Source organism: Kryptolebias marmoratus, linkage group LG4 (genome assembly GCF_001649575.2).
Source record: "Kryptolebias marmoratus isolate JLee-2015 linkage group LG4, ASM164957v2, whole genome shotgun sequence".
Taxonomy (NCBI): Eukaryota; Metazoa; Chordata; class Actinopteri; order Cyprinodontiformes; family Rivulidae; genus Kryptolebias; species Kryptolebias marmoratus.
The window spans coordinates 23,299,814-23,321,641 of record NC_051433.1 but is presented as its reverse complement, the minus strand read 5'-3'; the positions used below and the strand labels follow the sequence as shown (position 1 = coordinate 23,321,641).

Here is a 21,828-nt window from a genome sequence, read left to right as displayed (position 1 = left end):
CAATTAATAACACTTCTGTCAACTAATTAGTTAAATATAAATAGCAGAGAGTAATAATAATTTTTGTATTACAATAATACTAATCTTTCTGAGATAATGCTTCTTTTGTTTAAAGTAAAGGAGAATGTTTGTTTGAGTAACAGGGGAGATGTTGTCTTCTTAGGTTTACACGGTGAATTCATTTATGATCTCTTCTGTTGCTGTTATTACTTCTTGTGGCTGTAGTGTAGGGCAGAAGAGACTGAGAAAAAGAAATACAAGATACAGAAAACACAAGACAACACTGTATTGTCATGTCTCACTTTTCGACACATAGTTAGATTTCTCTTAGAGAGACAGAAAGCTAGACAGACAGAAAGATAGATATTCTCTACAGTATAAGACAGCACCAACAGAGTAATTCCATAATCTGACCATTAGTAATTTAAATTCATATTTCTTCAAAATGAAGGGTGAGTTATGTTTGAAATAATGGTGAGACGGACAGATTGTTTAGGTTTGTTGGTTCTTCAGCTAATTTAATTACAAATGCATTTGTTTGGTCCAGACAAATGTGATTAAAGAAAAACAGTTAATAGAAATAGAAGTAAAACTTTTATTATTATGTTGCAGTTGTTTTTAATATTGTATTAATTTAATAATTGTAGGTTTGCAAAGATAAAGAGAGATAATTTGCAATGATGTGATCAAAGCTAGTTTAACTGTGTTGAAAAGCCGCTGTGCAAATTCTTAACATACTACACATAAGGAATATTGGATTACAGCAGAAAGGAAGGAAAACAGTGGCAATAAAAACTTTTAATAAAATACTGACCTCTAGTGGAAAACTGGAATAATGCAGAAATAAAACAAACTCTTGACTGTATTGAGTCAAATGCAAATGGCAAAATAATAATACATTTGTTTAAATTCTCATACTTAATCAAAGTCCACAACATAAAGGCAATTCTATAAACAAATAAATAGTTAATTACATTATTCCCAAGACATTTTGTTAGAAGTATAGGCAACAAGATAATGTCAAATTTTCTTTTAAAGCACTGTGGTCAAAAGTTTGGCTCACAGAACCTTTGTCCAAAATATACAAAACAATTTTAACTAAAACACGAGGACAAATGTAGAAATATAATGAATGAAATATAATGAATGCTACTGTAACAGAACACTACATTAGTAGTTTGAAAAAGTAATATGATTCTATATTTTACTTTTATGAACTAACATTTCTCTTTCTATTGTAGAGCTTACCGTAATCATAAGATGAAAAGAAATTATATATATATTAGAAAAAATAAATATATTATATTTCGTTGGAAAAAGGTAATGCAGCCATGAGTGAGATTTAGTTATCTATTCAGCTCTAGCCAGAGTTTTTAATCAAACATTTTATGAAAAACTTACTTTAAATACCCTTTTATAGCTTAGCCTACTGCAGAGTGAAATACAAACCATTCTAACAATAAATATTTTTAAATTGGTCCACCTTTGTGTCTCTTTTGCTGTATCCTCATTGTAGTGTCACGCCAGGACACGGTGTGACTGTGTAGATGGAGATGACTGAATTAAATAAGAAGGAAAAATATAGAACAAAGGAAGTTTGTGGTTTTGGAATAAATGGTTGTCACTGTGTCTTTGTTTGCATTATACAATCAGCTCATGCTACTGACAGATGCCACTAGGTTACTTTCAGTTGGAAAGTTGTGTTTCCTGCAGTCAAGTAAGATACTGACTGCTGAAAGGAACTTCACTCCAATCTACTTAGAAAAAAATCTATTATTTAAGAACTTCTTTTCTCTAGCTGTGTTGACTTGAACTGAACAAACAGAAACAGTTTCTGTAACAGAGCTTATAGATAAAAGTCCTAAACAGTGAGAGAAACAACAACAAAAACAGATCAGTCATTGATTTACACCCCAAAATCAATCTAACCTATAGAATTAGAATCAGGGGTCAAAGAAGGTGGATTATTATTATTATTATTTGTTCATGATTTATCAGTTTAAAAAACTTGAACATGGGCAACCTGCTGTCATTGAACCTGATTCTGTTATAGTTTATGTAAAATGCCCACTAAAAGATATTGTAGCTACATGGGTAATACTGTTTTTTAAAGTATTTACTTTTTCAACTGAAAATAAAGGTTTTACTGATTAACTGCTCGTTAAAAATTATTTTTATGTTTTAGGTAAACTACAGTTTCAGGTATTCCAGACAGAAGCATCCTATTATCGTGTTCATGTTCTCAAACAGTTGCTAATAACGTTTTGCTGCGTCAGGAAGAGTCTGAGTCCGAGTCTTCAACATCTGTGGAGTCATACTCATCAGCAGACTCGGTCAGAGCGGGGTAGGGTCGCGGTTGGTCCAGGTTCACGTAGGTGACATTCAGACTGATGTAGTGCTCTCCCTCCAGGCTCAACAGGATGGTGGAGACCGCCAACACCAGTGTGGCGAAGGTGGGCCTGAGCTCCGGATCAGGGTCCCAGCACTGGAGCATGATGCGATACCTGGGGAACAGAGGGGCAAAAAGCAAAAGACGAGGGTATTTTCTGTTACTAATAGATACTAATACTGTATACATCACAACAACTATGTCTACATATTATTTTACCAAATTCTGAACAAATTAATTAAAATAAGCTGAAGCTTGTTTTCGTCCTCTTGGTTTTTGAGCTTCATGAAGAGTAACAAATCACATAACTTAGCCAGCAGTTTGCAGACTACAGACAGATGTAGTCAAGCTGGAGACTTTCCCCCCAAAGGTCATTCTGTGAGCCAAATGGGATGTGGGCATTGATTGTCAGTGTCTTTGTATGGATGAGGCTTGCTGTATGAAGTAAGTTATGGAAACATTCCCTTATTTCACCCTAACTGTGGGCTAAAGCTCAGATTGGTAAAATAACTGAATTGAGAAACAGACGGTTACTGAATATTCACTCATTAGATACACCAGGCCTAATTTGGATTCACTTTCTTTCAGATTTGTTACAATGTTTGCAAAGTAAGAAGACTACTGCATTTACCCCATGTCCATTTAACTATTACCCCCTTAACCCATTCTGAGTGCATGACAAAGCCTTGGTTGGCTGAATACGCAGAATAGTTGATTTACTTTCTGTTCATTTTTAAGAAAAGCCTACAGTTTCAGGAGTTTATCATTAAAGCAGTCAAATCGAAGCAGTGTGAGTGTGAATGAAGCATAGGTCTTCAAAACGTTGTTGGTATACTCATTAACTTTAAAATGGTGTTGCATAACCATGCAGGAACAAAGGGTAGTAGACAGTTTACTACACCTGGGTGATCATTTGAACATGTTTTTTGAGTTTGGACTTTGTGCCCAGATCTACTAATTTGCACCCGTACAAATCCAACAAGTTCTTATTTCTGAACTCCTACGGAAGCAAAACTCCTGCTACTTACAGTGGGTCAGGGCAGTACTGTGGCTGGGGAAGCCTCCTGCCCTTCATTAGGTAATGTGTTACATCATATGGGTCCACCTCTGGGTAGGGACTCGCTCCTCTGGTCAGCATCTCCCACATCAGTACACCAAAGGACCACTGCAGCAGGAGAAGTAAAGATTCGAGATCAACGCACGTGCAGATGTACAGGTACTCAAGTTCAAGTGCTAGCTTTAAAGAGATGGTTCAGAGCTTCTGACTTGAGTTGAGACAGTTATGAACAATAAACCCACTGCACACAAAGGTTTATATCATTCTGTTTCCTTTCAGTGTTAATTAAATCTTCTTCTTTCATACATATACACACCACATCTGATTTGGTTGTAAATTTCTGTGTTTGCAAACTTTCGATGGCCATCCACTTGACGGGCAATTTAGCTTTCTTGTGGTCCTGAATACTGTAATATTCCTTGTCAAAAACATCTCTGGCCATGCCAAAATCTGCCACTTTCACTGTATAGGACTCATCCAACCTGGGAACAGAAAAAGTGAGATGATGTAGACCAACCTGACATCAGCTGATATTCTCCTAAATTAAAGTCAGAAGTAAATAAATGAGTTGTTAGTCGTTATTATATTTTGGCCACTCACATGCAGTTACGTGCCGCGAGATCTCTGTGCACAAATTTCTTCTGAGCCAAATACTCCATCCCCTTGGCAACCTGAAGCCCAAAGCCAATGAGATCCTTTACAGTGGGGTTCTAAACCAAAAACACAAAAACCTGATTTAACTTTAGGCTTTTTAACACATGGTGGTGCATAAAACACATGATGGGATTATTGTTTTATCCCACCCTCTTCTCGCAGCGCATGAAGTGCCGCAGGTCCCCGTGCTTCATGTACGGCAGCACCACCAGAGGGAGTCCTTCCTGTGGCAGCAGGATGCCCAGCAGAGACAGCACATTGGTGTGGTGGAAACCCTTCATGATGATGCCTTCCTTCAGAAACTGCTCCACCTCCTCAACATCTGTTATTCCTGATGACACACACATAAAAACATGAAGTTAACAAGGCGGTATGCCGATGTCCCCCATTGTTGAGAGTCTGAAGATAGCGAAATGGAAGTATGAAAACATGCAAAAAGTGAATTTTGCATAATAGTTCCCTTTAAAATGAATAGTGAAATCCGAGATTTGAAAGTTCATCTCTGGTAAATTGCTCTATACTACAGGTATCCTGGTGCTTTTCTAGAACATTCAAATGAGCACTTAACTACAACTTAACTATTTAAAGACTTGACAGCACAGTGGATTTCTCTGTTGCTGGAGTCCGTTAGGTAGCCGTGATAGACTGTTCCAAAATGCCCTGCGGGAAAAACAATGACAGATGGAATGAGGAATGACAAGATAAAAGTTTTTGTTTTTAATTAGACACAAAGAGTGTTTTCCTTACCTTTCCCTATGATTCGATGGTGCTGTACTAAAAGCATCTCAGCAGGAATAAGAACATCTTTCACTTCTTCCAGCAGTTCTGGTCTGAAGCTCGAGATAGAAATCTTTTCTGCTGGCAAGAGGGGAGTAAGGGTTGGATCTATGGTGCCTGCAGGGTAGGCCAGGCGTGGAAACACCACTTGCCCCACCAGGGGGGTGGGAGGACTCAGGGATACCACTTGTAAAATCACAGAAAAAGACATTTATTCAACTTTGACATCAAGGTGGAAATGAATTTGTTTTTCTAGCTATTTACCTCTTCTGTAATCTCCAACAGGAGACAGCTCTGTAGCATTTGGACGAGCGCGTGAAGGACTGTGGGTCAAACGTGCTTCTATCATGGAGGCTGAAAGACAATTTGCAACTCATTCTTAATCATCAACCCCCCAAAGAGGAAGTGAACATGTACATCTGACAGGAACCTTGAGATGTTCTAGTTGAAAGACTCTAAAATTTAAACCGCACCTGGCAGCAGTTGTGTCAACAGGTCAGACCAAGGTCCAAACTCAAGAGAAACATGCTCACCTTTCTTTTTCTTTCGCAAATGTTTCATAACAACAAAGGCCAACACCGCCCCGGCCACCAGAGCTGCCAGGATCCCGAGAACGATTCCCACCATGTAGTGGTTGTTGACTCTCACCACTGTGCCAACGTGGTGAACCTGCCCATTGATGGAGATCTGGAGAGTAGGGAAGAAGACACAGAGATAATATGACCGTTTGTACTATCAGTCTTTTTAGCAGTGAGTGCTATATTCTTTTAAATGCTATATTTAAGACAGTGTTTTCTGTTGCATAAAGAATGTTACATTTAAAGTCAAGACACCTGTGTGTAAAGGTAGCATTTCACTGGACTGCAACTGTTGGAGACTAGTAGGTGACTCAAAATTGAAGTATTGTCTTCAATTTTGAGTCACCTACTAGTCTCCAACAGTTGCAGTCTCAAAATTGAAGACAATAGCACGACAAGAGGCAAATTTTAAGTTGTGTGTTTAAGTTGAGTGTTTGCAACTTGAAAGCTGCATTTTGAGAGGTCAGGTTTCGAAAATTATGGCCTATTTTTGTGTTCACAATTTGCAAGACTGTTTTCTAGACAGTGCACAATATATTTTTTCCCACCTCTGTCCTCATCGTACCCGACTTGTCCCACTTTGTACCCACATTGGCAGCCACCCCAAGTTTATGACTCAGTCTACTGGAATACACTTTATAAATGAAAATATGTGCTTTAGCAACTAAGGAAATCTCATGAATGTTTCAACACATTTAGGAGACTCCTTTGTGAGTGCTGTAGATACTGACTTTAAAGCTTTAATTGTGGTAGATGTCTCCCTGTTTAAACACTCATTGCTTTTTTATAGTCAAGTAGGTAGACTGTGTGATTTTAAAAAGCCAACATGTTAGTAATAAATATTTAAAGTATTTTTTAAATAATTATTGGTAACTTATCTCTGACCTGGTTACCTGGTTGGCTTAGCTTGAGACAATGGACACTGGGGAACACTGCTAGCCTGGATTTAGCCAACAAAAACAGCCCAACAGCTTCACCAAAGTTTAGTAAACTATGGGTCATTTTTCTAATACACACAAAAAGTAAAGTATGAAAAGTAAAGGATATAAACTAAAAACAACTTGTTTTATGAAAGTAAAGTGCTTAGCTGCTTAATAATTTTCTTTGTGCTAAGCTACGCTAACTGCCTTCTTATGACTATTTCAAAGTTAGACGACTATTCGATATTTAGATAAATGCTTTGTGTCATTTTCCCAATTCTAGACAACAAAAGACTTCCCTAAAAGTCAGACTGTTTCTTTAAGGTCTATTTATTGCAACCAGAAGTAAAACCTTACCATGCTACATTAAAAAAATAAAAGTTAGTATGCCATTATTTTTTCTAAAATTGCTTCCATATGAAAATGTAGCCAGAACAACAACAGATATTTGGTATTATATTATTGTCTTATTTCTTCATCTTCCTGTTTCACTTTCATTGCTAAGTGAAAGATTAGCTACTATTTATGTTTTTAAACGGTCACCAAAATATAGCCAGAAAAGGCGCCCGCACAACATGATGTAGGTGCACTTGTGTTGACTGAAAGAAATTAGTTAATTTTCTTTTAAACATCCAATCTGACCAACCTTGACTGGCAGTCCCTCACTGGGGATGGTTAAGTTTTTAGGGATCCTGCAGGTGATCTCATTATCCAGGACTTTAGCATCACAATCAACATCTGCCACGGTCATGACGATGGTCATACAAGAGCTCACCAGGTTCAGCTTTTTATGCTGTCAACAAGAGATCCAAATCAAAATTTGAGACATTTAAAAAGAATAGTTTATACCAGTGGTGCCCAGCCCTGATCCTGGAGGGCCTCTATCCTGCATGTTTTAGATTTTTCTCTGCTTTGACATACCTGATTTTAATGAATGAGTGACTAAAAGGCTTCTGTCAAACTTGAAGACCTGCTGAAGAGCAGGGGAACCGCTAAAACATGCAGGATAGTGGCCCTCAAGGACCAGGATTGGACACCACTGGTTTACACACAAAGAAAAAATCTGCACAGATTATGACCTTATAACTTACATGCAGTGATACTTCATCAAACCCATGGTACAAACTGAGCACGTGTCCTTCTGTTTCAAAAGGAATCGGTTCACCATAGGGGTGATACGAGAAGTCTTTGTTCCAAAGGCCCAATGCTCCGTCCATATCAAAAGACAGATGTCCTTCCTCTGTCTCATCTCTTTGAAACACTGGAGTGATGCACTCCATCCTTGTTGGCAAGGAATTGCCTATACACTCCTGGAGAAAAACACAGTCAGAAAATGCTAGCATATAATCTGAAGAAAAGATTAAGTTAATGTACTGGATTTCATTGATCTATGGTACCGTTGTCACAGGTTTTAGGTGGCTCTCGTTGGGCTTAAAGCGGATGATGGTGCGGTAAACAGAGTCCAGGTTCTCCCCTTCAATCACAATCCTTGAACCTCTGTATTCAAAGACACAGAGAAGATCCTTACATCGACAGGAATAATTAAACAGTAGCATTCCTTGAAAGATCGCCCGCTGCTTTGCATGCATTAGTTTTAAACAAAGATATTGTGTGACCAGCTGGATGAGAAAAAAAAAAAAAAAAAAACAGGAAAAAATATACAAAATATACTGTAAAAACAAAACAAAACACACACACACATACAGCAGCTGTTTGTGCTGATGTCTTAATGACCTACCTGTCAAAGCTACAGTCAGGCAGTACATTTGTAACTTTAGGATTTTCTTTGTAGTAGAAGACCTTTGTCGTGCGTACAGGAGATTTGTCAATAAAAACGCTCAGCGGGACATCCCTCACCTCTGAGATGGGTTGGGACAAACAGATGATGGATGAGACATTGCCTATAGACTTTGTGACCCTGCAGAGAGACGGAGACATGAGTGAATTATAAATGAACTTGGGTAAATTAAAAAGAGTGACAAATTTAAGTATGAGGAGTAGATTCAGTAAGAAAAGAAAAAAGCTGAATCAGCTGTTCAGCTCTGATCCAGGAGTTTCCCAGTCAGTAATTCAAACAAGTCAGAACATGAACAAGTTTGGTTTTTTTAAACAAGTTGCACTAATAAAATGTGTGAGCAAAGGAGGTCAGACACACAAAGCAGGAAGAGAAAAACATTTCTCTGAAAGAATGAAGTAAATGTTATGTAAATAGACAAAAAGAAACAATGCTCTTCTTCACCTTTTGATAGGGCAGGGCTCATCATTAAGAGTAACTTTTCTGTTCTTTCCAGCATCCAAGTGAAGCCCAGTCACTGTGATAAGTGTGGCCCCGACACGAGGCCCATAGTTGGGCTGGATTTCTGTGATGATGGGTGTCTAAAGGGAAATTAAATCTGTATTTTAGTTGTTTTTTATTACATTTGGACAATAATTGGATAAAAAATAATCATGGGAAAAACAAGTAGTTTTTTTTTCAGAAAGTGATGTCATAATGAACATTTGATTGTGTAAACATTACCACAAATTTGAACCCGGGGATTTCTGCTCTCCCGTCGATGGAGTAGCGACCCTCCACTTTGCCCTCGTGCACCTCCACGGTGATGTTGACTGGTTTGGACAGCTCCATCACCCCAGAGCGAATCTTACACACTAAACTGCAGAGCAGCACAAGAAAAATCCAACACGTTGGCATTTCTGCAACAGATACAGCTCCTGCAGCTGCAGTAGCAATTTAACTTGATATTAATTTCAAACTGTTCAAAAATATCAGAAGATGAAATTTCATCAGTTTCAGTAAATCCTCTGCTTGTAAATATTGTAAAGCCCTGTGATTTTTGCCACGCAGAAAATGTGCTTAAAGCACATTACAGGGTCAACAGGATCACTGCACACTGCAGGCATCCATAAATTACAATATTTAATGCTACTGAACACTGAATTATAGTTTGCACAGTTTTTGCATTGATGTTGCATCAAAAACAGTTGCATCATTGGACTTCACTGCTATAAAGTTGTATTTTCTGCCTAAACTCACAGAAAATATTTTCATTAAAGACATTATGTATCTAGTTTTAGAGTACATTGTAGATCCCCCCCCCCCACACACAAAAAAAAGATCAGGCTCCACTTAGTTACATAACACTACTCACTGTGTGTTGTTGCTTTTGAGTGAAATCACAGAGCAGGCAGTCTGCCCCAGCCGAACCTGGTGGGTTCTGGAGGTGATAGAAGGTCGTAAAGGGGACTGGAACTCCCATCCACACAACGTGAGCTCTGTTTGACCATCAGGGGGAGCCATCCGTGGAAAGAACTGCATTAAAAAACAAACAAATACTACCATATCGCCTATACACTCTAATATTTTTAAGTATTCTGGATTAAAGACCAAACCTCACCCCTGTAATCCCAGGTGGGCAGGAATCGTTTCTCCAGCGGCTTTGGCAATCACTCTCCCACAAACACACTCCAGAGCACCACCCACATCCCATGAACTTCGGTGCCGACAGACACATGGCACAGGTCATAAAGTGGTGACAGCCCGGTCCTCTTTGGGGCACCTGAATCATCTTAAATGGCAAATTGTTATCATTTAGTTCACTTAATATATTGGTACATTTCAGGGCAAAATCATCTAATTCTCTTTCTTTACCCACACCCTAAAAACAGACAACACAAACAAGCTCAAAGGCTAAATGCAAATGTGTGACACGGTGATGTAGTTAAGTGTGGAAGAAAAAATCTGAAATGGTCTTTGAGACAGACCAGCAGCAGCTTGTCTGTGGGAAAGAATAACTAACTTTAGGGGGGACTTTGCAACTTGGCCAAACTTTTAAGTCTTCAAAATAATAATAATAAAATTCATATGACAGAGGGAAGGGAAAAAATACTGAACTGGAAATACACCGGAATGCCTTTTAACAGTGAAGTCTATGCTCACAAGGCAAGAATTCTTGACACTATCTTGGTAAGAGCTACATTGTGTTGCTAGTTACTGCCAGCATGACAAGAGACCATAATTATGAGGAAAAGAAACTAAATTCAGTCAAACAGCCCAATGTTTATTTGTTAAAAGTATCACAACAAGGACTTCAGAGAATGTGGCATTATGCCCTTTTTTAAAAAACACTACTATAATACATTAATAATATATGGGCCGTGGTAGCTCGGTGGTTGGTGCCACGATCTCGTAATCCTGAGGCTGCAGGTTTGAGCCCAGGTTGAGTCAGGCAGGGCATCTGGCGAAGAACAATTGTCAGAACTTTCATGCGAGTTTGCTCGCTGTGGCGACCCCTGCAGAACGGAGCAGCCAAAATAACAACAACAACAGTACACCAGGGGTAGTCACTCTCTCTAGGCTGCTATAATTATTGCGAAGCAGGGTAGTGAGGGTAGACATTTTGCAGCTAACTAACAATATTAGTAACATAATTTCTTAAATAATAGCCATTAGTTTACAAACCTGTTTTACTTTTTTATGAGTAAAATCTATATGATAACTAATAAGATAACTAGAGAAATAGTGTATAAGCTAAACAAAATCTCAGTTATCCATGTTTAAACACTGAAGTACAGAATTATGTGGAAAAAGCCTACATTAAATAAGTTTAAGTTAATAATTTAACTATGCATTTAACTACAGACACTGATAGCAGAGTTCTGATTAGACTAAGTAGACATGTAAAGTACTTAATTACGAAATAAAGAGCAGTAATAAACTGGTCTGGCTAGAATTATTACAGCACTTGATAATTTTGTCAGAGTTGATTATTAGCTGACGTAAAGGTTCAATTCATTATATTGTTTTAGGTCTAATGCTGGATCCATGAGTACAGGCAAATCAGAGTGGGTCTACTCTTGGTGGGAGGCTCATTACAGAATATTCTTGTCCCCTATTTTCACAATATGCATGATATATGTTTATTTAAGTAAATTAAAACTATTTGTTTGCATTTTGGAACTAACTACACAGCATAAAGGACACACAAAACCTTAACACTGTGTGGGTTTTGGCATGTAAAGTGATAGGTGTAGCACCTAGCAAGATGGCAGCCATAAATCCTTGCCTAGCAGCATTAGTGGTCAGTCCTGTGTATTTCCATTTCAATGGGAAAAAAACCTAAGTCTTTCAATGTTTTTTTATTGTCATTACGACCAAGTGGCATGAAATGTTCCTTTCCATGCAAAGTTTCCTCAGCTAAAAGGAAGATTAACACAAACAAACAACTTTATTTTACCATAAAATGTTTTTTTGTTGTTGTTGTTTGTTTGTTTGTTTTTTGTTAAATTTTTCAGGAATCTTTCAAACTTTAAAGTTCATTAATTGTGGTTCCTTTGCCTGGCAGCCTAGCTTACTGGAAGCCAGGGTAATAGGGCTTATCCAAATAATTAATAATTTAGTATCAGCCACTAATATCCATCCAGAGTGACTCTATAATGTCTAAACACTCAGGCACCACTCCAAAGTGCCACAAAAGGACGGCTCAATTTGTAATATGACCCGACTGTCGTGTCTTTTAACAGTGGGAGGAAAGTTTACCCCTGGAGCTCTACACTGTATAGTGACAATCATCTTAACTCTATGCAGGCATACAAAATTGGATTTGGAATATGTTGTAAAAGGAGTGTACCTTGTCTCCAACCACAAAAAGTAAATACTCAGAAGAGTACACAGCTGCAATAGACGACACCCTCTGATTCTCCACCAGGGAGTAATTAGCAAAGATAACAGGGCTGGATCTGGTCAATACAAGCTGCCAACACAGACACAGTCAGTTATTAGTACCAGATCCCAGTCACTAAAGTAAACACAAAATAGGAGTTCATTTTTTACAGTGCTGTATACCTGCAGCAGACGTCCAGTTGAGGTGCCAATGTGGGCAACGGTTTTGTTCTCGATAGTTGTAACCAGCAGAGAAGTGAGCAAGACATTTGTCATCTGCCTGTTGAAGAGGTCCACTCTGTAGTAGGGCTTTGACACCATGGTGGGTTGGTCTCTGCAAGTGGCGTTGTTCTCCATGCTCTACCAACAGAGGAGAAGAATGCAAGGCAGCCCTTATTATTTAAGACCCGACTACCGAGAAAGTCTCTAACTTCATTAGCAGCAGGGTAAAGAATAAATATCTCATCCTTATATTCTTAACTGAGGATTTCCAGGGAAAAAAAAAACAAACAATCTTTAATGCTCAAAATATTCTCCAAAATGGAACAAATGCATCATCCTAATGACTGAGCAAACAAACTCCCATCTGCTCATAAATGTTGTGTGATAAAGGTTCAAATCCTGTAAGTGCTTATATCCGTGGTTATGGGTTATGGGCAATATAACAACACATTAACCATCAGTCATATGTTAACTGTGTTAAAAACAACACAAGTAAGTGAGATAAAGGGTCCTGTACAATAACAGCTGATCCTTGGAATTTTTTCAGATGTATTAGTTTTATTGTTTTGTTTTTTTCCTTGTGAGGACATGTGACTTGCACTTGTCACCAGGGTGACCAGGCGCACAAGGTGAATCTGCTGGAATAATGTAATTATTGACAACATTAACAGGCTGTGATAGATGACTGTATGATGCAGTTCTGACAGCGAGATTGTCTTGCAGGCAGAAACAAAAAGAAGGTTGGATTTCTTAAGGTAGCATCTTCCAATGTGAAAACAAGCTTTTATTTATTACAAAATAAGTGACTACCAGCAGTATCACAGATCTAAAGTAATAGGACAATAAAAAAAATTATTATTATTAATATATTTTTTTATTATTTCTCATACTGATTGGAGATGACATAATCTGAGAGGGCAGAAAAAAAGATTTGAATCTTATTAACAATAATTATTGGACTAAATCTTATTATTAGACCTAAAAGTCATAGCTCAGTTGAACAACAAATGGACAGAACATTATTACAAAAGGAAAGGACAAGTGCAACACTTTGTCAGCCTATCCAAGAACATGTAGTGTGAAAAATATCAAGTACTAGAAATACACATCCCTTAATAGGAACATTATTGTAAACAAAAGTATCACAGATGAGTGTGAAGCAACCAGCTCCTCTAAGTCTGAGGTCATAGTTCTTAACTGGAAAGTTATGGAAAGCTCCCTACAGGATGGAGATGAGTCTTTACCTCTGGCAGTGGAGTTCAGGTATCTGGGAGTCTGGTTCTTGAGTGACAGCAGGATGGAGCAGCAGACAGACTGACAGACTGGGGCCTCATGTGAAGTAATGAGGACATTGGTCCAAGTCTGTCGTGGTGAAGAAGGAGCTGAGTCAAAAAGCAAAGCTCTCAATTTACTGGTCCATCTGTGTTCCAACACTCATCCTACAGTCATGTGATATGGATCATGACTGAAAGAGCAAGATCCCAGATACAAGCGGCTGAAATGAGCCTTCTCTGTAGGGTGGCTGAGCTCAGTCTTAGTGATAAGGTAATGAGCTTTGGTCCTCTGAGGCGAGATTGGAGTAGAGCTGCTGCTCCTTGGCATCAACAAGGAGTCAGCTGAGGTAGTTCAGGAATCTGATTAGGATCTTTCCTGGGTGCCTCCATCTGTGTTTTCTGGGCATGTCCCACTGAAAGGAGACTCCAGAGTAAACCCAGAATTCGATGGGTTTGTATCAGTCCAGGAATGCCTTAGGATTGCCCAGGATGAGCTGGAGTGTGTCATTGGGGAGAGGGATGCCTGAGTTTCCTCCTGAACCTGAACCTGTGACCTGTGCGACCCAACCACATAAGTAGAAATGGATGGATGGATGGATGGATGGATGGATGGATGGATGGATGGATGGATGGATGGATGGATGGATGGATGGATGGATGGAAATGAAAAAACTGTCTTTTAAAATAAATCAACTTTTATTCTAGATTGAAATAATACCAAATCAAAGAAGGAAACTGTGTTGTTTTTAGCAATTTGCTTGGGACAGATGGAGTTAAATTACAATTTCTTATTGATACTTTTCATTAAACAGTCATCCATAGAAATACAGGCAGGTGTAATGTGTGACCAATGAAGTTCATTTATGGTAAAACATGAAAATGATGACAAATGGAGATATGAGGTTTCTGCCCCATAGTGATGATATATTCTCCTCCAACCGCAGACAGTATTTTCTAAATTTAAAAAAGTTAGAATTGTTTCATAAATTGTGTGATTTCCGAATTAGCAGGTGCATTGAAGAGCTAAAAAAATTTTAAAAATCTGGCTAAGCAACATTCAGAGCAGCAAACAAAAGTCATAAAACAGAGAAAGCTTCAGGGGAAGACAGGAAAACTGTGAGAATGCAACCAGTTTATCAAAGACACTTATGTTTAATTACAACAAATCTAAACTAATAGGAATTGCTGTAATTATAACATCAGTACTGGGGTTTTCATTTCTCAACCCTATAACTGCATACATTTTGTAAAAAAAAAAAAAAAAAAAAAAAAAAAGGAGCAGAACTTCTCACCACAGCATCCAAAATATCAACCTTCAATCTTCCTAGCAGCAAATACCTCATATAAAAAAACCTGATACTATGGAAAACATGCATGGGATCTGAAAATAAACAACATTTTGGCTGTCTTCCCATTAGAATGATTACATCTCATGCTATAATGTTCCCCTTTTTTAAATAGACAAATTTACCCAACAGATGCAGAAAACAAGTATACCACCTGAACTCTAACTTGGCTTCAGCCAGATTTTTATTCTGTTTGACGTTTGCATAAATCTGGATAAATCAGGGGTAAATCTGAATGGCTGTGGTGTATTGCTGGGAATGCACGAGCTCCTATCCTTAACCTCTTTATGAGCTCTCCCTAAATCAGGTATATTTAAGTGTGTTGACCTTTTTCCTAATCGGGTGAAACTGTTGTGTATTTGTGAACTGATAGGCTCACCTCATGTGGACAACTCTCACACAGCTGGAAATGGCAAAGACCTCTGGAGAGCTGCTCTGGTCCAGATTCGCAGCAACCGTCAACCCCATCAGCGATTGCTTTATTCACGTTGTCCATGGGGAAGGCGCACAGAGCCGAGTCGTTCTCTGTGATGCCGTTGTCATATGTGACAGCGAACACCCCGTAGAGGATGTCATCCTCCTCCTCTGCCCCTAATTCCTCTGCCAGCTCCCTGCCGGCTTTGCCAAAATACGCTGCCTGGACCACGTTGTACACAACATCTTTGTAGGGTTCGCTGCGTGTGTTCCTCCTCCTGCGTTTTGGTTCGAAGCGACACTCCAGGATCAACTCGCGATATCTTTTAACCTCCCATTCGTTCCGTGGGAGACGCCCCAGACGAGTCTGAAATGGGGACGACTCCTGATCGGGGCTTTCTCTCTGGACTGAAAGGAAGTAGACAAACTCCTGAGTGAAAAAGCTGTAGACATATTCAATGTGGTATGTCCTCCGCAGGTTTGGAAGGACAGTCAGGCCTCGCACATCACTATAGAAACCATCCTCTGTGGCCAGTGGTCTGCGCACTGATATTGATTTCCTTCCATAACGCTGGGTTACGCTGTCGTTGACAGAAGCAGCAATGAAGAAGTAGACCGTCTGACCCTCCTCCACCATCGACACTTTGGTACCAAGAGGGCTAGCCACACAGTCAGGACAATAAGCAGCAGAGTTAGCATACTTTTTGAACAAACACTTAGAAAGAGAAGGAGGCTCTCCGTCTGAGTTCAGCTGGTGAAAATAACACACACCATACTGAGAACTTCCACAGGAATATAAATACATAAAGAGAGTGTCCAACAGCAAGACTTGATTGTTTGTGTCCTCTAAAAAATTGTAATCCTTATCAATTTCACATAAATTACAAATCTGACACTCTGGGCTTCCCACGGGCCCAGTGTGGAGCTCCCACACCTTCTCCAAGCTCCTGTTGACAGCTTCGATCACATTCTGAGAGGCCACATACACTTCCTGGTAAACTGAGTTGTTCACTATGTTCTGGATGGGTCCCTGTGCCTGGAAGAAGGGCATGGTGTACACCACGGAGAAGTTAACTGGGCTGGGGGCCAGTGAGGGACAGTTGGCCAGGGTAAGGGCTAGCAGAGTCTGGAGCCAGATGCATGTCCCCCACTTTGTGGTCCAGTGGACCATCTCCACTCAAGGGTCCAAGGGAGGAGCAACAGCACAGGCGATGTGGCGTTACCTCCAGGTCTGAAGTTGCAGCAAAAACATCCTCAACACCAGCTAACAAAACCTGTGAAAGTAAGGTAGTGAATAATGATTAATATATTAGCCTAACGTGGAACATCTTTAAAAAAGGCAGCTGCTTATTAATAGTTAATTTAGAAAATGGCTGAGGCAAGAGGTCCTGAATCCATGTTGGGGAGAAGGAGCAATTTTATCCGCCACCAGACGCAATGATGGAGCCAGAGAATGGCCAATGGTGGCCACCATAGAATAATCTTTGGCCACCCCATTCATTTGAGGAAACTCTGCTTTCTAGTTTTTATTTTGCTTAAAAACATAGTTTCCTCAAACAAATGGGGTGGTCAGTTTTTATACACTCAAACCCAATGGAATTTTGACACTGTAAAAAGTACAAATTAGTCCATCTCTTTTCTGCTAAGCTGAAGTGGCTAATTGTTCTTTTGCATATCTTCAGCATAACACTGAGAGGGCATGCTGTATGTAAACACTCCACTAGTCGATGAAATTCAATGTTACACTTATTATTTGTGCACCTTGTCCTAGTAGAGCATTTGAAACAACAAGGGTTATCCATCAAATTGAGGGATAATGATTTCCCCCGACTCACCACAAACACTGACTGGAAATGGTAATGTTTGTGTAATCAGAGAGCTGTGCTGGTAGTGATTATTAGGTAGAAACAGAGCTGTTTCTAAACCAGTCATTCCTACAAGCTTCTTCGTATTTGTTCTGGTCAAATCTACAAACTTAGCCGCTTTGTTAAATCTAAATTTGTGACCACTGCTCAGCCTAATCCTAACAGTTTTTGGCAAATTGAAATGTTTCCGTTGCTCATCCTGATCAGTGTTCGCACAGCAACCACCTTCAAACACTGTCTTCCTCCTGAAACAGACGTAGTCGGGTGGATCATTAACTCGGCACATTACAGTACAGCTGGAATCAGAACCCCGGGCTCCCTACTTTGCATTCCTGTCACAGCCACTTCGTGCCTTTCTGAGGGGAAAGATGTGCACGGACTGATGGCCAGAAGACAACATGTACCTTTTAAAAATTTTCCAAGACATGAAGTAACAGCTTTCCTGCTCATTCCGTTTAAAGAACTGCACTAAATTCGAATATTCTGTTTAAAAAAAGTAGGGTTTTAAATAGGCCAAAAGTTAGATATTTCTGAAAAATAGCCCTTGTTGTTGCTGTAGGCAGCTGCATGGAAAAAAAGCAAACGTCTTTGCATCAATAATTCATAGGATGCCACTGATGTCAAGTTACATTTTAACATTTACATCTCCATGTGAAATTGAGACCAAGGTTGAAAGACATGGGGACACATAGTAATGGCACTGATTGACTTTCTTCATGCTTGTGGCGAACAAAGCAACTGGTTGAACACGTTTCCATTCACTGTGCTATTTACAGGCCAGAATCTCGAGTTTAATTAAAGGCCGCTTCAGTGGAAACCTAATGGCCACTATATGCCACACGTTCACTGTGATACTTACAGGGATACTTAAAGTGTGGTTCTGTGGAATTACTAACCAATAATATTCTACCTGCTGTATATAGCTCTTTAAACACCCTCAGCCTGGAGCAAGACAGTTTAATTTGGACCAGATTAATGAGTTAACAGCTAATCTGAGTGGGGCCAAGACCAAAGTGGATTGTTCTCATCTTAAAATGACTCCAGTCGAAAACAAATGACGCAAAAATTAACACAATCTTAATTAAAGGCCTCGCATTACTCGAAGGGCTTCATATTGCCTGCCACCTTTTATGCCAGCGTTTTAAATTACAGGGATTAAAGCAAACAAAATCTTTTGACTGAATATTTTTTTCTACATTACTTCATACTACCCCTCCACCCCCACCCCCAACACACACACACAACCACCCCTTTAAATATTATAGAAACATTACTGTTATCATTTACAAAAAAATTAAGTGTTTTGGTTTGGACATAATAATAAGCACAATGACACCAATGTAACTACCTGACCAGGTATTGAACCCTGACCTCCCCAGATGTGAGGCAGATATGTTAACCACTGTTCCAACAAAGACACATCAGAAGCTAGTCATCTACGCTAGCTCCCCTGTTTTTCTTTTGAATATCAGCTTTCCAACTTTTATCTCTTATCCAGGCTTGAGAATGACAAAAGTGACTCAAAAGAGAGGCTCAAAATTTTTTTAGTGCAGGAGGACTGAGCCACCTGTGAGCACCAAAGGACGGAGGAGAGTCCACTGCAGCAACCACTGCTCGTTGGAAGGAACCATACTTGTTTTCACATCAGGCTTCAAAAGTTTTCAAAAAACACCGGAAAAAGTCGCTAGTCACTAGAAAGGTCTGAAAACTCAAAACTCGCTAAATATAGCAACAAAGTCTCTAAATTAGTAACACTGCCTGCACCCTGGCTCGCCCTGTCCTGCTCTGCTCTGATTGGATAAAACTTTGGCTCTGGTTCGCTTTATTTGTTGAAAACAGAGTCCGTTTAATCCCTGTATTATAATTAGATTGGATGGCTTTAACATAACCACAACAAAAAACACTTTTTTCTTCTCATTTTTACAGATGACAGAAATCCGTTGAGGCGACGGAGAACTTTAATCCCTGAAATTAAGATATGGACAAATGAGAGAGCTGTAGCCATTTTGGTCAAACCTTGTAAAGAACATTATGCACAATTTCATGCTGATTTACAATATCTTGCCTGACCTGTTAGCGCTTGGAGTATGTGTTGTGAATGACTGTCAGCTACTACCATGGCAAATTTTAGCCCAATATTTGTAAAATTCACCGAATTATAGCTATTTTTGCTTAGGTTAAGGTTAATCAGCCGTGTTTGCCATCTTGAATTGGGTTGACTCCAAAAGTTAATGAGTAGCTACATCGTATACTTACTTTGTCAGAGTCTCATGAAGTCCGTTCAGTGGTTTATGAGATATTATGCTGACATGAGCAGTGTCTATTCCAACAGTTAATGCCAAGGATTTACGCAAAGATGCTGCGTAATGTGCTGCGCTCAAAGCATGTGTTGAGAATAACTCTCAGCTACTACCACATATAATATTAGCTCAATAGCTCAATGTTCAATGGCAGCCATCTTGAATTTATTACTCTCCATGCACATTCAATAGGTGACTATAAACACCTTCACAAGGCTGTTGATTACACATTTTACAGTTACTAAAGCAGAAGTATTTTGACATTCCTGTTGGAAGTGCCCCAGGCTGCACATGAAGTGCTAGCGCTAGCTGCTGCCGCCGCCATTCACTCTCGCAAATAACCACAGATTTCTATGTAAACAACCACGAAATGGGAAACCGACCTAAAAGTGAAGGTTCATCAAATGCTGTTTGCGTGAATTGCTATAAAACTTCTGAGATTGGCGTCGATCCACTTTGGGCTAGCCGTTAGCTCAGTGGTGCGGTCAGAATGAAACTCATCATTCAAAGAGCCATCCACAACAGGTGAGATACTCACTGTTCATAACCTTTCCACAGAGCTTATTTCAAAAGATCTGAACTCTAGTTTTAAGTGAGATTCAGGGCATGATAAGAGAAGGAATTTATTAACCTTCCACTGATGCAGAGAGGTAAGCTGCAGTGCAAGTATGAAACACAAAGCCCAAGGACACACAATTTAGATGCAAGAAATGAGCCCCAAACTAAAACAGAACCCTTCTGTAATAAGAGACCTTGTATCTAAGTGACTTATTATTCTCATTGTTCACTGAAGCAGCATCATGCGCCGCTCTGCCTTTATTATTATCTATCTTTGTAATCTTATCTTCCACTCTTTGTGGCAAGAGCAGCCTGTTTTAAGTGGATCCACGCCAGTCAATCTGGCTTCAGGTCCTGTGGAGGCTGCAAGCAGCAACACACACCTGGAACTCTAGAGGGGCAACACCTTTTTCTGAGAATTACCTGCCAGTCAGTCACTGATGTGCATGAAGCACACTGCTTAAATCCAGTTGCACAGGTAAGCTCACTCTATAAAGTCATCAGAAGGAAATGAATATAGGATTCTGTGCAAATAAGAAAGAATAAAATCCCTCATTTCACATAAGTATTAGGAAATCTTCAGCTTCAGGGTCACGTTTGTGATTCTCGTTCTAAATATGAAGGCTGGCTGATTATTATGCATGCCTAGTTTCTATCTGTTCTGTCATGTTTTTGGAAAAAGCAGGCAGAAGTGCTCAAACTTACCTGTTCAGGTGGGTCTCTATCCTCCTTGGAGAAGGAGCAGCTGTCTGACTGAGAGGCAGCAGTGGAGGTCTGTAAATTTTTAAAAAAAAGGCTCGAGTTTACATGATTATCTCATCTGTTAAGTATATGTCTGAAGGTGTACACAGGTAAACTGGAGGCTGTCAGTGTGAGCCTCAGTCTCAGTCCCAGCTCGCTCCTCCCCTCACGAAGCCCGACTTGGACCCGCTGCCTTTGGGTTTTTCCGCCTCTTTAATTGCTTTGCGTAAAACACATCCCGTCCGGTCGCTTGGTCGAAAGGTCTCCTCACGTTCGGGTTTCTCCCCAGCAGCAACTTCCAAGACCTGTTTCCGAGCATCCGGGCTGCTGTTTCCACAATTCCCAAAGTGTTTAGGCAACTTTCAGCGAGTCTTCGTCAACGATAGGCTCGAGCATGACAGCTGTTCGTCCGTCTCCGAGCCGTTCGGTAACAGACGGTCATTTTGAAACGCCGCTGCTGCAAATCCTTGGAGCTTTGCGGCTGTGGCAACTCCTTAAACAAAGGAATAAACCCTCCCGGTTTGACACGTGCAGAAACATTTAAATTTGATTTATTTTAAAATAAAAATATAGTGTCAAAAGACAGTGCTAGTTCCTAACTTGTGAAGTAAAGTTTTCTAGGAAAGTTATGAACAATTGATATCTTACGTGTTGTAGATATTGCTTCGAAGAACCTCGGTTTGGAGAAAACAAGTTTCATTCTGACCAGACTGACGAACTAATGGCTAGTCAGACAATGACACATCGTATATAAAACATTGAGACTAGTACATAAGTCATTGGGATGTCTAATCTTTTTGTTAACGAGGAGAGAATTTGTGCCTCCATCTTGGTAGGTGCTATGTGGCGTCCTCAGCATGCCATGGATATGTGAGGGGAAAAAAATTACTCAGCCAAAAAAGACAAAGTTTCAACAATTATTAGAATTATCGAAACTCAAATTTCAAAGGACATGGCATTACATTTATTCATTATTCGTTTATTTATTTCCTTTGGAAATACTAGTCGAATACACTGACTGTCGCAGCAGTTCATACGCTGGGATGGCTAATCACAGTGCCAGCCGTGCTAATG

General features: G+C 39.6%; 1 protein-coding gene across 2 annotated transcripts; it reads right to left on the bottom strand.

Moving 5' to 3' along the window:
- Positions 1 to 581: 581 nt before the first annotated feature.
- On the bottom strand, positions 582 to 21,227 carry mst1rb (macrophage stimulating 1 receptor b). 2 transcript variants are annotated; one of them, XM_017430530.3, is made up of 21 exons: positions 20,719 to 21,227; positions 15,256 to 16,564; positions 12,218 to 12,394; positions 12,003 to 12,125; positions 9,771 to 9,941; positions 9,525 to 9,685; positions 8,894 to 9,029; positions 8,615 to 8,751; positions 8,114 to 8,293; positions 7,773 to 7,872; positions 7,467 to 7,685; positions 7,022 to 7,168; positions 5,411 to 5,564; positions 5,142 to 5,231; positions 4,848 to 5,063; positions 4,680 to 4,760; positions 4,250 to 4,431; positions 4,047 to 4,156; positions 3,763 to 3,928; positions 3,418 to 3,554; positions 2,273 to 2,504 (listed from the first exon to the last, which is right to left on the bottom strand). In XM_017430530.3, the coding sequence occupies exons 2-21, from the start codon at positions 16,459 to 16,461 to the stop codon at positions 2,273 to 2,275; spliced, it is 4,125 nt and encodes a 1,374-aa protein (XP_017286019.1). In that variant the 5' UTR covers positions 16,462 to 16,564; positions 20,719 to 21,227. The 2 variants fall into 2 exon arrangements, with proteins under 2 accessions (XP_037831414.1, XP_017286019.1); XM_037975486.1 differs by lacking the exon at positions 20,719 to 21,227 and having other exon boundaries at positions 582 to 2,504; positions 15,256 to 16,461.
- Between the last annotated feature and the right edge of the window lie 601 nt (positions 21,228 to 21,828).

Excerpts from the sequence above, each read along its gene's own strand:
- mst1rb (XM_017430530.3), bottom strand. The coding sequence starts at position 16,461 with ATGGTCCACTGGACCACAAAGTGGGGGACATGCATCTGGCTCCAGACT. Across the intron at positions 12,126-12,217 it reads CAACTGGACGTCTGCTGCAG|CTTGTATTGACCAGATCCAG; the intron begins GTATACAGCACT and ends CTGTGTTGGCAG. Across the intron at positions 8,294-8,614 it reads GAGCCCTGCCCTATCAAAAG|GGTCACAAAGTCTATAGGCA; the intron begins GTGAAGAAGAGC and ends GTCTCTCTGCAG.